The sequence below is a fragment of the Drosophila albomicans genome, chromosome X (assembly GCF_009650485.2).
Source record: "Drosophila albomicans strain 15112-1751.03 chromosome X, ASM965048v2, whole genome shotgun sequence".
In the NCBI taxonomy this organism is placed as follows: domain Eukaryota; kingdom Metazoa; phylum Arthropoda; class Insecta; order Diptera; family Drosophilidae; genus Drosophila; species Drosophila albomicans.
Genome location: NC_047627.2, coordinates 24,983,541 through 25,001,976, shown reverse-complemented (window position 1 = coordinate 25,001,976; position 18,436 = coordinate 24,983,541). Strand labels below are relative to the sequence as shown.

Sequence of the window (18,436 nt, the reverse complement as noted above, 5' to 3'; positions counted from 1 at the left end):
TATGTTCGAAAAATTTAAAGACAAAGCTATTGGAAATTGAGAAACTTACGTACTTGAAAAATTCTTGAGTTAACCTTTTAACAAAATAACATAATTGCTTTTACTACGCATTGAAAGCTAATGAAATATAGTAAATGGTAATGTAAGAATTTGTAATATTCTGTTATTTTGCATATGTATATCATTTGGTATATTTTTATATACTAATTTAGTATATTTTGTCATAATTTTCTGTTAAAAACGATAAATTTTTAATTTATATTATACGTTATATGGTGTTATAACGCACTTGTATACCATTTAGTATATTTTCAGTATTTAGTTGGTATATTAATTTGGCATATTCAGTTTTAATATTCTGTTAAAAATTATTCATTTTCAATTTTAGTTTTTAATATGCTGCTATACCGCATTTGGTATATTTTCAGTATATCTTGGTATAACAATTTGATATAATTTTCTGTTTAAAATGGCCCATTTTTAATTTAAGTTTTTAGTATGCTGCCATACCGCATATGTATATCAATTGGTATATTTTCAGTATTTAGTTGTGTATATTGATTTGGTATATTTTCAGTATTTAATTGGTATATTAAATTGGTATATTTTCAGTATTTAGATGGTATATTAAGTTGGCACATTTTGCTATAATATTACATTAAAAGTTATTCATTTTGAATTTTAGTTTTTAGTATGCTGCTATACCGCATATGTATATCATTTGGTATATTATCAGTATATTTGGTATATGAATTTGGTATAATTTTCTGTTATGCCGTTATACTGCATATACATAACTTTTTAATCATATCAGTATTTAGTTGGTATATTAATTTGGTATTTTTTTTTTTAAGAATTTTTTACTTTTACTCAACTGTAACGTTTTTAACATGACAATTTCATAACATTTCTCACTGTGAATCATTTTCAAGCAACTCTTTCAACATGAATGTTAAGTGAATGTGACAAATTCTAATGGAATTTCTTGATAAAATGTCGCATTTGTTTGTCATAAGCGTAGGTTAGTTTTGAGTCTGAACTTTGGCATTTGGCAAATTTTGTGACTCTTGTCTGATTGTAAGTGATTGAAGCCAAAATATGCATATTTATTTATTATGCCTAGGTCAGTTTCAATCTAGAACAACAACAACCAAAATGTTGCCCTGAAAACACATTTTGATATGCAAAGTATTAGAAATTTGCATATTCTGGCCTGGCATAATAAACAAGGCATAAACTTGTCGTAAGCAGAGGAGGAAAGGAAAAGTCTGCTTCGAATGCCAGTTTCATTTGTCGACTCAACATAATTGTATTTATTGGTGAAAGCTTTTGCCCAGTTATTTTTATTTTTTTGTTGCCCCTGTTGAATCACAGTGGAATTTATCGATGTTTTTATGCTGTGTCGTAAAAATGTTTTATGCCACGAAAACAAAAAAAAAAGGTTAGCATAGTTTTAATATTATTATTATTATTCTTTTCTGTGGGTGGAAATCGTCATAATTTTGTTTGGTGGTTTATTTTTTTTGGTTTGCGTTTTCGCTTTTCGTTTTGTCGTTTTCTCGTTTTGCTTTTCAACTTAATTAAGAAATCCAATTAACATCATTGGCATTAGATGTTTCAGAATATGCGCAATTTATTTTGTTTTATGTTGTGTCTTTATATTCTCCATATGTGTGAGAGGGAAAGAGAGAGAGAGAGAGAGAGAGAGAGAGAGAAGAAGAGAGGCAGGATCTGTGTCGCCAGTGCTGCCATTGATAACGCCTTCCAGTTTGTCAGTTTGCGTGTACCAGCTATATGTGTGTGTGTGTGTGTGTGTGTGTGTGTTTGTGGGTGTGTGTATAGGGGTGTGTGTGTGTGACACGCAAGTTACGAAACAATAACAACAATGACGAAAACAACTCGACAGCAGCTGTTTTTGTTGTTCTCCTTCTCCTTCTCCAGCTTCGCTCATTCAATTTGCCTTGTTTTTGTGGGCGTGGCAAATACACACATACACGAACACGCATGCATAAACACCTGATCAACAACAGCAATGAGAAGAGGAAGAGGAAGAGAAACATTTAAGCCTGTCAGTGCATTTGAGCTTCGAGCTTTACTCTTCCAACTCTCTTCACAACTCTCACAACTCTCAACTCTGAGCTTAACTCTCCACACGTGACGTCGTGCCGTCTCACTCTTACGCTCCGCAGACACATTAAGGGGAAAATCTACTTAGCATTAAACCAATTCTACTTAGTCTTAGAGAGCTGCTTCGGCTTTGTGAGTCGCATTTTCATTACGCAGCGCACAAAATGCGAAAGCCAAACTGATTAAGGCCTCAATTGAAAGAGGAGGACAGCATCACACATAAGTACACACACACACACACATGTATGTATATAATAACTGGTGTGTGTGTGTGTGTGTGCTTACTATGCAGATAGAGTGTAACTGTTACGGCTGACAAATAAGCGAGTAAAAAGCAGAAAATGTAATGGAGAACGGCAACTGGAAAAAGGGAAGAGAAAGACGGAGGCGAAGGAGGAGGAGAAGAGGAAGAGATGCCAAGGAGCAAAGCTCAAGCATCAGCACACAGGCACGTACTGCGAACGCGGGTTCATAGGTCAGGTTGCGAGACGAGAGAGCGAGAGCGAAAGAAAGAGAAGGGGCATGTTATGGAGGATTTTATAAACAAATATTTGGATTTAACGGCAATGAGTAGAATGCCTCTATCTCAGACTGTAACTGCCTCACTCTGTGTCTGTGTGTGTGTGTGTGTGTGTGTGTGTGTGTGTGTGTGTGTGTATGCGTGTGTGCGTGCGCCTTTTAGTTAGTCAGCGCGCATTATGCTTAATTTAAAGAAAATTTGTAGGTTTCGTAAGTAGGAGCCAACATTTACGCCACACAATCAAAAGCCACTGTGTGCGTGTGTTCCTCTACATACATATGTGTGCGTGCGTGTGTGTGTGTGTGGAGCTTACTTGATTTAAGCCAACACAATGGAAGAAGAGGAAGCAAATTGAGCGACTAACACTTACCCTTTGATCGTCGGAAACTCTTTAGTCCATGTGGGTTTCATCTTTATTATGCTTCAATAATAAATTCGTATAATATTTACTTGTTTTTATTAATAATTAATAATTTTAGAAATTAATAATTATTAATATATCATAATTTTATAAAAAAAATATATTGAAATTTCAAAACTCAATTAAAGTAATTATACTTAATAATGCCCATAATAACACAATTGAAATGGGAAAATCTAAAATAAATTCATTAATAAAATAATAATAGAAACGAACGCAAATACAAAAATACATTCATAAATAAAATAATAATATTATAATAGAAAATCGAAGATAAATATAAAAATAAATTAATAACAAATATAATCAAAATATAATGAAATCTAACATAAATACATAAATTCATAAATAAAATAATAATAGAAAATCTAACATAAATACAAAAATAAATTCAGAGATAAAACAATAATAAGAAATCTAACATGAATAAAAAAAAATAATGATAACTAAAATAATAGAAACAGAATAATTATAAAATTGACATATAAATCAAATAAAAATAGTGTACAAAAATTATAAAAATAAAATGAAAACAATTAAAAAAGAAAATCATACATTACATTAAAAAATGTACCTAATTAATCAATTAAAAATAAAAAAAATATGAAAATTAAATTAAAAATTATAAAAGAAATAAAAATAAGTAAATTGTAACCCTTACAAATACCTAAATAATATTTTATTATGCACATAACTAAAGGTAAATTTGTTGAGAGTTACATAAATAATCAAATTTGGGACCCTACAAAGAACAGCATAAATGTAAATTTAATAAAGCATACGAAAACTAAAATTACTCAAAAATTAATAAAGATGAAAATAACAAAAAGTATGTATAATCAATACTTAATATTCAAAATATAGATTATGTAAACTAAACTTATTAAAAACTAAAAAAAATTCAAAATATATTAAGAAATTATTAAGAAACTAAAATAATTGTATTAAAGAAGAATGAAAAACAAAATATGATCTATATTAAATACGAAAATATATAATTTGAAAATAAAATAAGATCTTTGACGTAAATGTAATACAAAATCTAACAAATTTGATCAATCAAAATGAATTTAAATGTATTTAATTTGGAATACGATATACTAAATCTACCTTTTGGTATATATAATATACAATATACTAAATCTAACTTATGGTATACGATATACTAAGCACATATAAAAAAGTTTGTTAGAAAATCCAGTCGTTTATTTTCGCAATAAATGTTTGAAGCATTTAAGTTTTGTGTGGGATTTGAATGAGTTTTCACCTGTGCTTCACACTTGTGCTTTCTTGTATCCTTTGACGGCATTTTATAGCTGTAGGGTATTCTAAAAAAAAATAAAACTGAGAAGAAGTGGAGGCAGAAGAAGGAAATGGAAATGGAGAAGCGAAAAGAAGAGAAGAGAAAACCGCACCCAAAGTTGAGATTACTTATCTTTAGTTTTCATTTAAATATGAAGAGCCAAGTGCTGTAGATGTGTGTGTGTGTGTGTGAGTACTTTCATTTATTTTCTTGCTTTCGGTTTTCCTTCCACTTTTATTATTTCTTTTTTAGTGTTTTAGCGTTTTTGCTTAACGCACACATAGGAAAAATTCTTTACATATTTACTTGGTTGTCGTTATTTTGGAGCTCCATCTCCTCCCATCTCCCTCCCACCCGCTGCGCCTTTTATGTGCCACTCTCAGTCTCAGTATTTTTAGTATTTTCTGATTCACACAAACATCTATATAGTATATGCATATGTATGTATAGTATGTTGTTGAATTTTTGTTGTATTTGCGCTTTCAATTCCGGTTTCATTTTGAGTAAGTAACTTGGGCAGCCAAATAATTGGATTTCAAGAGCCAGATGACAAGAAAGCCAGATGATTTTATGCGATATGTAACATAATGACGATGACGATAATGATGACGTCACTTTCACTTTGCCCACTTGAATGACATGCGTCAGTCTACGAACGTCGGTCTGCTCAGCTTCCGTCGCATCTCCTCTTCTCTTTCACTCTCTCTCTCTCTTTCTCTCCATCTTTGTGTTTGGGTGGGCGTGGCACTTGCTTAGGTCGAAGGGGCGCGAGAGTTGCGGCTGAATTATGGGATTGTGGCTGGGCAAAAAGGATTAAGGACGCTTGATAGCTGTTTGTGGCTTCAATTGAGCCAATTATGACGACTGTCTCAACTCTATGGATATGTTACTGTGTGTCGCCCCCGCCCCCTCCCTCTCACTCTCACTCCCTCTCTCCAAGTTATTCTATTTAGTTGATTGTGCCAACTATAAATGTATGAAATAGACGATATCCTCATGTTCGATTTGTTTTCATACGCTTTTGTATACCATATACTAAATCCAGATTTTGGTATATTTTTTATACGATATACTAAATCTAGCTTTTTTATATTAAACATAGCATTTTATACATTTGACTTACGATATACTAAATCTGACTTTTGGTATATTTGGTATACGATATACTAAATCTAACTTTTGGTATATTTGGTATACGATATACTAAATCTAGCTTATGGTATATTGGTATATATATTATATGGTATACTAAATCTAACATTTTTATATTAAACATATCATTTCATACATTTGGTTTACGATATACTAAACATAACTTTTGGTATATTTGGTATACTAAATCTAATTTTTAGTATATTTGATATATGCTGTTCTAAATCACAAACATATTGGTATATTTAATACACGATATACTAAATCTACCTTTTGGTATGCGATATACTAACTCGAACTTTTGGTATATTTGGTATACGTTATACTAAATATAACTTTCGGCGTATTTGGTATACGATATACCAAATCTAACTTTTGGTATATATAATATACAATATACTAAATCTAACTTATGGTATTCGATATACTAAGCATAGCTTTTGGTATATGTTAACGATAATACCGCATGTTGGATTTCTGACTAGGGAATATTCTCAATGAGTTCAATGATTCGTTTATAGTTATTATGTTGAATAATATAATTGATTGCCTTTCAAGGATATTTATTCATATTGATCATTTGAATAGTAAAGAATTTGCAAATGAATACGAATAATAACATATGTCACATTTTACAATAAGTTCTCTATTCATGAAAAATATGAAATATTGATTTACTTTAGCCATTGATTATGACAAATCTAAAGTGCAAATGTATTCAGCAAAATCTATTCTCTTAAATTCAAAACGCAAAACACTCTAGAAAACTGCACCAAAATTCTAGCTTTAAGTTTAGTCACACTCAGCACACGCTTATAGAAATGAATGTAAATAGTTTTGTATATGACTGTGACTATTATAAATGGTCTAAGATACAAATGGTAATGTATGCTAGTGATTAAGTCACACGAGTTTTGAACGTAGCACCAAAATGAAAAACACTTCCCACTCCCCCCCGAAATTTTTTGGAATGGAAAAACATTTTTTAGCCACCTTAGAAAAACGAAAAACAAAAAGAAAACTGACACATTAGATAATCACATTTGGATGGAGAATGAAAAATACTAATGGAATGATTCGTTTTTAGCTCCGCAAGCCAGCGTCGACACTTTCAATTCCTGGCTCGATGAAAACACCTTCCATTGCGAACCGGGAACAGATCTCATCTGGATGCAACGAAGAAGCGGCCGAGGCTTTAGTGGGTATCCACTCAGACTACCCTAGGTATGAAATGTATGTATACCAATCGCCAATCCGTCATTCCCCGCATCTCGCTAAAGCGTATGTAATCAATAATCTACAAACACACAAAACACCAAAAAAAAAAAAAACACAATTTATATACTAAATATATACACAACACAACATATAGAGAGAGCTCTCATACAAGCCACATTCATTACCAATTCATGTGCCTCAACCAGAACGAACATCCAGTAAAAAAAAAACAGAAAATAAGTTAGTTAGTTTTAGTTTTAGTTTGTTCAGCGACTCTCGGATATCCTGTAGTCATAACATCCGCTTTGAATCCTCAATGTATTAACTATCATCAAATATTCAAAATAATATTATAATATTAATCAAACTATCACGAAATATTTAAAACAATAATCAAAGTTTTAATTATCACGAAATATTAAAATAATACTATAAATCAAGGTTTTAATGAAACTATCATGAAATATTCAGCATATAAACTAGATGCAGAAACACATTGTATAACAAGATTTTAGTCTCATTTCGAGAACCATTTTCAAGAACTATTTAGCAAAGAAAAAAAAAACAGTTTTTCTTATACAAAATCCCTCAAATATTTAGCTTTAAAAAGAAAGCATAAACTAGATGTAGGAAATTGTATAGCAAATTTTGCAGCCTGGGAATGATTTTCAAGAACTATTCAGCACTAAGAAAACCAGTATTTCTTATACAAACTTACTGATATATTTTGCTTTAAAAAGAATTATAAATTTATTACAAAGATTCAGCTATTGTATTTCCCTACTTTATAAAGACGTTACTTTATAGAAAAAACTGAAATATTTAGGTTGAAAAAAATGATATATTTACTGCAAACTTCAAAGATTAAACTATTGTTTTCCTTGACCTTTTAAAGGCATAACTTGCATAACATATGAGCATTATATAAATTATTATATACTTTATGAAAACATAACTTTATAATACTAAAAGGAAACCCAGTATTTCTTATACAATCTCTCTGAAATGCTTAGCTTTAAAGAGAATCGTAAATTCATAGCAAAACTTCAAAGATTCAGCTACTGTTTTCCTCTACTTTATAAAGACTTAATTCGAATTTTTCAGAAAGACATAAAATAAGAACACTATATAGAATATTTCTCAATAGAATCGTAGTCTATGCTACCCTAGTTGGCAGAGTAGCATAACGAAAGCAACGAATCAAAACCACATGAAGACAATTTAGATAATGCCTTAGAAGAACTAACTAGAACTCACTAACTAGACAGCCAAAAACCACACAAAACAAAAAGTGACTAATTGCCATGGGCTATAATTAGCTGTCGCTGTCGCTGTCAGCGGCAGAAGGACAAATTATAGTAAATGTCATTGCATAAGTAGATGCTTAACACCCCGCCCAAAAAAAAAAAAAAAAAAAAAAATATAGATCCTAAACAAATCTGCTAGATTTAATATACAACAACTCGTTGTTATTCCTTCGATGAAACTGATGAAGTGTAAACGAGATGCGATGAGATGGAACAAGGTCGAAGGGAAAGTCAATTGGGCTGCTTTTTTGATGACCAATTCAATTTGAGGCGGTGGACTCAAAATATATGGTATATGAACTGAAGAGCATTGTGTCCAGCGTTCAATGCATAAATAAATCGTATTTAAGTGCCGCAAAGTAGAAAATGTGTTGCAATAACGTTCAATTTGGCACAGTTCAGCATTTTATAGAGCCATACAGACAGTTCTTCGATGGGAATTGAGATGGAGGGGGCGAGGACAATCTGCTCTGTTTGTTTGTGTATCTTTTGGATACAAAATTGATGTGACACATTTTCATGAGGCAGCAGAATAGCAAAATATACTCGCAGACGAACGAGAACACAAAACCTGTCAACTATTACTTTTGAAGATTTATTAAGCGTTGCCATCCAGCCAGCAAAAGAATCTGTCAGCAGTCTTCGAGTATATGTATCTCCATCTAAAATAGTTGATACTTTAGTTTAGTTTAGTTTAGTTGGTGCATATGAAGTGGAAGCGTTTGTTGAGCGAGTGAGTGAGTGAGCTCTTTTCTCTCTCTCGTTTAACCATTGAAACACATTCTATGAGCACATTCGTTTATCTCTTTGCAGGTATATGGAAGAACGTGCGCTTACTGGCGGCAATACGTCCAGGAAGCCATCAACAAACTCGGCCAAACACAAACCCAATGTGGGCTATCGCCTGGGCAAGAGAAAAGCTTTATTCGAGAAGCGCAAACGCATTAGCGACTACGCCCTCGTCATGGGTATGTTCGGGATCATCGTGATGGTCATTGAAAACGAACTGAGTAGTGCCGGCGTCTACACAAAGGTAAGCTTGCTAATCTCTCTCTATCTCTCTCTTTTACTAGTTACTTCAAGTAGCGAGTAGTCCAAATATTTTATGTCTAAACAAAGATTAATGATCACTCGTCAATTCACTCTTGAAACGAGTCAAGTACATTTAAACATTTAAACGAGCAGCAAAGCATTGACAGCTTCTCGTTAATTTGATTAAGTAGCAACTGGCGAGTAACGAATAAAACAAATTTTAAAGTTTGCTTCTATGAATACATTGAATACAAAGACTAACTAACGAGTGATCGTAAACCGCACATAAACAAGTACTCGTTAATATGGACAAGTAACGAGTAAGCCAAAGACCAGCAATTACTCGTTAATATGGTCATGCAACGAGTAATTCAAAAATGTCTAATACATGCATGACTAAAATAACAGAAACCAGTTTAACAATCTCTCGTAACTTAGTCAAGTAACGAGTAAGACAAAGAGTGGCGATTACAACTAACGTATAATTCAATTCTCCTCCGAAAGATTAACTAGCGAGCAATCAAAATATAAAACCAAATGTTACCAATTACTCGTTAATTCCACCAAGTAACGAGTAGGTTACCTACTAACGAGTAAGCCAATTATAGAACTAAACTCAGTCAAAAATCAACGCTACTCGTTACTCGCTCAATGTATTTCAAGCAATAAAAGCAAATCGCTGCATAACGAGTGATGTTGTATAATTGAATTAAGCCACTTATTATTATTATACTAACGTGTAACGATAAAGTGTTGTAAGTCGTTATATATTTAATATGAATTCGTTTCTCGTTGCAGGCATCGTTTTACTCGACAGCGTTAAAAACCTTAATATCTGTTTCGACTGTGATTCTTTTAGGACTTATAGTAGCTTACCATGCTTTGGAAGTGCAGGTGAGAGTGAGTGCAATTGTATCTTTCTCTTGCAGATGTTATTGATGGTCGTCATCGTTATTGTTTTAACGTTGCCATCGTCCTCCCCGCTCACTGTTATGACATCCCCCGCCCCCCTAGTCCCCCGCCCCACGTTGTTTGCCCGCTCGTTAACCCCAAAATCCAAATGCATTATCGTAAAACATCCCAAAAAAAAAACCCCCTCAAAAATATGTTAATCCCCACCCCCCTCCACCCCGTTTCACCTCCGTCATTTAACCACTGTCCAGCCAGCTCCAGCGTAGAGCCCTCAAAAAAAAAAATAATCAAAACCCACCTCATTGCAGTTATTTGTTGTAATCTTTGTGTGTTCTTTGTCTGTTCTTAAACCACAACAATAAATCAAATAATAACAATCGTAGCGAAAGAATGCCAAAAAAAGAAACGAGTATTAAGCATTGTTATCGGCGCATACAGTTTGTGTTTACAGTTGTTATCGTTATCGTTATCGTTACCGTTAACATGCATGCAGCTAACGGTCCCCTACTCAGTAAATTTCAACAACAACAAAAAAACAACTGTACACACAAAAAACAAAAGTGCAGCAAAAGAAATTTCAAAGATGCAAAGCCTAAGACTCGATTCAACAACTTTAATTATTGTGTATTTTTTGAGTAATATTTAAAGTCGATTTTAATTGCAATAAAATAAAAAAACTAGCAAATATTTTGAATGCTAAACTACAAGTAAATTGTCATTCCGTTTGTCCTCCCCCGCAAAATATTTTAAAAATGGGTTCAAGAACGAAAGAGAAACCTCAAAAAATATCCTGTGCTCATTATTCTCAACATCAACAACAACTCAAATTCATCAACAACGAATAGAGAAAGATACTAGTACGAAAAAGAGAAATTAAATTAAAAAAAAAAAAAAAAACTTGTTTTTTTTACATTGTAAATACATGCATAATGCCACCATATCTATACAGCTCATCACTTTCAATACTTTTCTCCCTCCCACCAAAAAAAAAAAATCACCCACGTATTTCTATTTCTACTTCTAACCAACGAGATCAGTGAGTTTGACAATTTAGCAAAAAAAAAAAAGAATAATAATTCGAGTCTGAGTTAGTTTTTTTTAGAGTCAGTCGATCGGTTAAAATAGTTCTACAACTACAATTATTATTGTTAATTGGGTTATCATTGTTATTTCATGCGCTTTTAATACCAATTGACCAGTAGCATGTACAGCACACAATCATTTATTTTGCGACTTGCCTGACTTCCCCGTCCTCTCTCTCTCTCTCTCTCGCTCGTTCAACCGACCGACCTTTGACCCAAAAAAAAAAAAACAAAAAAAGAATATAAATCCACCTACTAACTCCCTCCTCATTTGCCACACCCACCTACTCGTATTTTCTTTTTGTGTTTACAAATTAGCAAATACCAAACACACATGTATTAAATTGTTCGCATGAGTAATGGTAATATATAATTGAAAAAAAAAAAAAAACAAGAAAAGTGGAGAGAGAACTACACACTACAATACCTATTATTATATAATATATCGAGAGAGCATGGGAGAACTAATTTGTATTTCGTTTTTTATTATATTGAATGAAACATAAATGACATAATTACAATTACATGACATCACGGTACATTGCACACAATACTCGTTACTCGTTATTAAATTACAACTATATTACTTATATCAACTCCAAAAAAAAAAAAAAAAAAATACTTGAACTAAAAAGTTTTTGAGTGAAATCTATCACAGAAAAAAAAGAAAACTTGAACTAATGAGTTTTATTTAAGTCGAATCTTTAAAATAAAACTTGAACGAAAGAGTTTTTTCTTTTTAAGTCGAATCTGTCAACTGCTTCGATTCAATTCGATTGTCTTACCTTTTTAAATGCGTCTCTCCCAAGCGAAGTAAACCAAAAAAAAAAAAAAAAAACACTACCCAAACTGAAAATAATATGTTAATAGAACCAATCCAAACGTGATGTGTTCCTCAACAATATTGAATCATATTTTGTCGAGGAATAACAATAAATGAGAAAGTCCTGTGAGTCCTGTGTTCAGTTGTCGTTTAATGGAAAACATTTCGAAAAATTTGAATTGAAAATATTGAAATATCTACAAAACAATTTGAATAGCAGAATCACCGCTCAATCTCTCAATCAACAACAAATCGATTCTATCACTTGCATATCATTTCTTTAGTTGTGTTTTAGTTTTTTCTCAATTCAAAACTACATCAATTGAATGTTCAAATCAGTCAATCAATCAATCAATATCAATATCAATCAATCAGTCAGTCAAATCAAAACAACAACAAAACGATATCAGTCAGCTTCAAATCGATATACATAGTATATATATAGGAAAATATATATGTACATATGTATAGAGATGCAATTATCAGTTTATATATAAATCAAATCGTCGTCGCTCATTTTCGTAATCTCTTCATACAAACAACAAACTTTGTTCTCTATATAATAAATCCGAACTAAATGTTAATCCCCCCGCCCCCCAAATTCTATTAATGTTGATGTTTAAAGTAAAAAAATTTTAATATGTAATTACCTTCCAATTATGCTTTGCAGAATTCAGTAAGTAATACTTATATAATAATAATACATCATAAATATTTGTGAGTAATTCCTACATGCATAGTGTTATGTACCCCATACATACTATATATGGTTAACAACAACAACAATAACAATAACAACAACTACAACAAAAATACGAAAACTACATTCAGCAAATACAACAAATAACAACAACATAGAGTAGCTTGACAACAACAACAATAACAACTCAACAACAACAACAACAACAACTACAACTACTTACAAGCAATATCAAACGCCACATCTCGTAAAAGAGAGATCTATACATGAATCCTACATACATATATCTACATATGTATATATGTGTGTACATACGATACATGTGTATGTATCAATCGAACAAAAAGAATGAGAAAACGTAAACAATAAATTACAGCAAGCATTTTGTGCCCATTCGATGTCTCTCTAGTTTCAAAAATACGTAGCGTATACCTATGTATGTATGTATGTATGTATCGATGTATGTATGTATGTATGTATATAGTTCAATAGCAATTTCAAAGATCAACAGCCAGTGTCTCTCATTTTTGTTGATACATCATCCAATATGCAATATGTATATAATGTTTTGTATGCACATCGCAGAGCTGGAAAGCTATCGAACACACAATTCCACAATTGTTTATGAATTCCTTCAATTCCACGTTAAATACATATACGCGTAGTCAAAAGTGATTCAATTCCAAAATGGCGCATTGTGTAAAGGCTAGTTAACAGAAAGCTCTATGTTACAAGCCGAATGGCAAGCTCATAGCAGCGAGCTTCGCGTCATATGAAAGTTGCTATGTAATTATCGATAAATCGATGACTTGATCGACGGCTTTCCAACTCGTCACAAACAACAATTGTGTGCATTGCATACAAAACCAAAAACGAAGGCGATTTTGCTTTTTGCTCAAAAAAAACTACAACAACAACAACCGCTGATCAAGTGAACACGACACGACAACAAAATGACAACGTGGCTTAGTTTGCACCTTGAATCACCAGTCGTATTTTTTTTTTTTATATGGGGCCTTTTGTGTAGTTTTAGTTCAAATCCCCACAAAAAAAAAAAATGTCCACAACTCAAAATCAAAACAAACAACCAACAAAATTACTTACATATGTAACTTGGGAGACATGCATAAAGAACACACCGTCCACACACATACACGCGCATATACACGGATTCACACTCACACGTACAGAACGAAACACACACGCACACATATGAGCATTCTCATTGCTAAGTCGATTCGGAATAAGCATCTCAATCATATTATTAATCACTCTAAAGATTCGAACGGTGCTTCGATTTTGCAATATCAAATATCTAAATCAAAATCAAATCAAAAAATGAAAATGCTAAAGCAAATGAATGAAGGAGACAATAGAAAACTATTCACAGGACTTTCGATAATTCCAAATAGTATCTTCAACTTCCTTATAACGTTAAGTTTCTCAGCATCGATTAATCGGCTTAACTTGCGAATGTCTCATATGCTAACGTAAAGTAAAAAATACTAACTCAAAATATACTCAAAGTAGAGATCCGCTAAAAAAAAAACAAATCGAAATATTTCGCAGTCCTGTTAAACAATAAATTGAATAACCAACAACAATAACAAAAGACAAAATAAAAACACGGCTTGTCCCAGCTACTTACTCTACTGCTATTACTTACCATAAATTACCATCAACAATACTCGTAATTAATAGCAACTCAATTTGTATTTGCCATTCGCACCATTCGCAAATTGTTCACAAATGTGATTCGTTGGTCAATGTGTGAGTAGTGTACTAGACTAGACTACATATACATATACTATATAGAGATTACTACAATACTACAATACGTAGTATGTGCTTATGATTGTATTGTGTGTTAGTGTGCTGTTGTTTAATCAATTCGATCTATGATTCTATTATTCTCCACATTATTCCGATACCAAAACCGATACCGATACCGAAACCGATTCCAATTACGATACGCGAACTCGTGTGTTTACAATTAATTGACCTTCTGTCGAATGTTTTCAGGCTCGTTTATCAACCACTTATTCGCTGTCAATATGTCTCTTTTTGTTTCCTCGATTGCAGTGCAAATCAAATTAACAATGTAATTGCCAATTATGCGAAAAGTGTGTGAAAATGCAGTTCGCCATTTGACACAAACAATAATATGAATATATGTATTTGTCCGAAATTTTTTTTAAATATGGCTAATTTTGCATTTAAAATATTAAGTAAAAATTGGCAGCGAGCTTGAATTTCAATTGTTGGTCTAGAAAATAATCTCTAAGAAGTGTTAACGCTAATTGGTCACACTTGGTGCAGCAACCGCATCGCAATTGAGCGACGAAGCAAACGCTGGTAATCATAGTACTATCAATTAATCATTCGAGAGTGCTTGCATAGAATTTAAATTCCTGCTTGACCCCCGCCCCCCTGTCCACCTAATCGATGATGAGTGCAGCAAACAAGCATACGTATGTATGTACGTAAGTATGTTTGTTGTTGTTTTAGTCTCCGCTCACATACTCACTCCTGCAATCTCGCCATCTCGCTCTCTCTCTCGTCCCCTTGTGTGAACCGTTTCGTTGCCCACTTTCGGTCTCTGTCTCGCAGCCAGAGACGAATGTCAATTTGTCGCACAGCTTGCAGCTTAAGTGCTTAAGAGTGCAGCTGCACTCTAGAAACGACAAACGACAGTCGAAAATCCCAAATCCAAACTCAAGAGGCGATTTAGATGAGCTTAAGTGAACGATTTGGTTCAATTTCAATAATTGATTTGAGCCAATTAAAAAGGTAAACAACAAATGCCAAATTAATAAAAACAGACAACCAAACCAAACCAAAAAAAAATAAAAAGAGAATTGAATAAGAGAAAATGTGCTAACAACACGAGAACACGCACGCCGTTTACCTTTTAAGCAGTAAGTACTTTGCACACACACACACATCAACACGCACACCTGCGAAATGAGGCACACACACACACATATATACACAGAAACATGCACATGTGCATTCATATATATTATATATAGTATAATTATTTAGTGACATAGTTTTTTGGCTTGTGTTGGCTAATTTACACTTTCACAAAAACACACACACACACATTACCATAATCACGAGCGATGAGCCGATAAACGATAAACGATACACGCTTTATCGGTGCAGTCAACAGCGCGAGTCGAATGCGAAGGATGAACAGAGAGAGGAGAAAAGCAGCAGCAGCAGCAGTGAAGAAGAAGCAGCAGCAGCAGCAGCAGCGATACAGTTAGACGACAAAAACAAAAAAGAAAATGAAAAAGCAAAACAGACAGAAACAAGCAGGTTTCGCTTTTACACCTTCCCATTACTCTTTGCCTATGCTATGTATGCTTTAACACACTTTGCACCACACACACACACCACTATACTACTACAGTGAGACACACACACACAGACACACACGTAGACATATATATGTATGTATATGTACACCTCATTGACGTTGTACTTGTCAAATAATTCATGCTCGTATTTGGGTGTATTTTCATTTTGTTTAGTCGCAAATACCAAATCAATAAAATTCCAATTATATTTAATAATTAATTTTCTTCTCTATTTTTTTTCCTTTCTTCTTCTTCTTCCATTTCTCTCGTTCTGTTTCGCTCGCAACCGCAACGCAACGCAATCCGGAAACCACCAAACAACCAATTATGAACAAACCAACAAAATAATAATAATAATGCATAAATTGCAACAATAACAACAACAGTTATTCATGATAGATAACTGCGCCGACGATTGGAGGATCGCAATGACATGGCAACGAATTAGTCAAATAGGGTTAGAACTTTTTATATGCGCTATACATCCAATTCCTGGCGAATACTATTTCCAGTGGACGACGAAATTGGCCAATAAGAACAAAACAATTGGCACCGAAATGGTGCCATACGACGTAGCTTTATCACTACCTATGTTCCTTCGATTATATTTAATCTGCCGCGTTATGCTGCTTCATTCAAAGCTATTCACAGACGCATCATCACGGAGCATCGGCGCTCTCAATAGGATTAATTTTAACACAAGGTAACACACACACACAATCATTCAAAAATACCAAATACCAAAATACTAAATACCCAACCTAACCCCAAAATGTTGCCCCAACTCCAACTGATTATACCTCAAAGTGACCGCGAGCAGGAAGATTATGCATATTTAATGGCCATAAGCCATCCTGTCAGTTGTCAGCCACCAGCTAGATGAAAGGATACACGAAAAGCTCCCAAGCGAGCGGCGGTGGCCACATGAGAAGTAAATGCGAATTCAAAAAATTAAAAAGCACAGCTAAAGAGAGCCAAACTAGCGGCATATTAAAAACGCCAAAGAGAGACAGAGACAGAGAGAGAGAGAGTGGAAGCCATATTTAAAATAGACAAGCAGCATTTTGCTAAAGCTGAAGCTGAAGCTAAAGCTAAAAATAAACTGAATATTTAACGAACACAAAATGAAAATAGAAGCAAAGAGAAGAGAAAAGAAGCAGGCAGAATTTCTCTGGCATAAACAGCAGCTAAAAATAATTGAAAGTCGAAAGTAAAAATAAAGTCAAATTAATTGCAATGAAAGCCGGAATAAAACTCGTTGCAAAAATACTTTGCAGTGAACCGAGAAAGAGCAACTTAGAAATAACAAGTAAAAAGCAAGCGACTTTTAGTGAAATGTTGTGGCACATCATATAGAAAGATGAACATAGCAAAAAAAAAAAAAAAAAAATAGTTGAAATATTATTTTAAATATTAACTAAATATAAAAGAGAGAAAAATGCAAGTAGTGAATTTAGTAGATAATTTAAACAAGTGACAAAGCTTAGATGCACGCTACAAATTTTCAGTAAAAGCAAAAGAGTGCGGTATTAAATAAAATAAATAGACGAAATTTATCATACATACCGAAAATATTCTAAAATATACCGAAAGCTAAATTTCAAATGTAAAAATCGATATACTATATTTGGAATATATTAGTATAATGGTAAAATATACAAAATTGATATACCGAATAGTATTAAAACATACCAAAAGCTATATTTCGAATGTGGTAGTATATCGATATATAGTATACCTTCGAAACTAATAGTATACAAGTATAAAATATACCGATTTCAAATACCAAAAAATACTAAAATATACCGAACGCTATTTTTGAAGTGTAGAAGTGTTTCGATATATTATACTACATTTCGAATGCAACAGTTAAAACGCTAAAATATACCGAAACAATACTAAAAATATATCAAAAGCTATATTTAAAAAAAATGTCTAAATATACTAAATTTAATTGGAATAGTACGACGGTGAAATATACCGAAAAACTATTGAAATATACCAAAAGTCATATACTGAATTTCGAATTTAATAGTATATTTGTATTTAGTATATTTATTTTGAATTTTTGGTATATGAACTTAATGTATTTCGAAATACAGCCCTTGCTATATATTTTTGTATTTTTTTTTTTTAGATAAAACACAAGCCTCTTTCAGTATATTTTCGTAGTTTTGGTATATGAACTTGGTATATTTCGAAATACAGCTTTTGGAATATTTTTGTACCTTTTTTTGGTGATAGAACACAAGCTTCTTTCAGTCTGTTACCTACATTTTCAGTTTACTCACACTCTATGAACGAATCTAAACTTTATGTGGTGCTATTAAATTGTTTCGAATTTGCAGATTCGTTTTAAAAACACTAATGACAATATGCCCGGGAACGGTTCTATTGGTCTTTATGGTCTCGCTGTGGATAATTGCCTCGTGGACCTTGCGGCAATGCGAAAGGTAATGTTGTTCAATTGTCCA

At 32.8% G+C, this 18,436-nt stretch overlaps 1 protein-coding gene across 25 annotated transcripts in view; it reads left to right on the top strand.

The window, feature by feature from the left end:
* The window catches only part of LOC117578236 (small conductance calcium-activated potassium channel protein), a 107,845-nt gene that overhangs the window by 67,106 nt on the left and 22,303 nt on the right, over positions 1 to 18,436 (top strand). For 15 of the 25 annotated variants that reach the window (XM_034263647.2, XM_052007247.1, XM_034263642.2 and 12 more), the window contains 5 exons: positions 6,611 to 6,756; positions 8,862 to 9,081; positions 9,879 to 9,980; positions 16,349 to 16,665; positions 18,311 to 18,415. In XM_034263647.2, coding sequence (XP_034119538.1) covers positions 6,611 to 6,756; positions 8,862 to 9,081; positions 9,879 to 9,980; positions 16,349 to 16,665; positions 18,311 to 18,415 — 890 coding nt within the window. The remainder of the gene's footprint in view (positions 1 to 6,610; positions 6,757 to 8,861; positions 9,082 to 9,878; positions 9,981 to 16,348; positions 16,666 to 18,310; positions 18,416 to 18,436) is intronic. The other 10 variants (XM_034263644.2, XM_034263637.2, XM_034263639.2 and 7 more) reach the window with 3 other exon arrangements.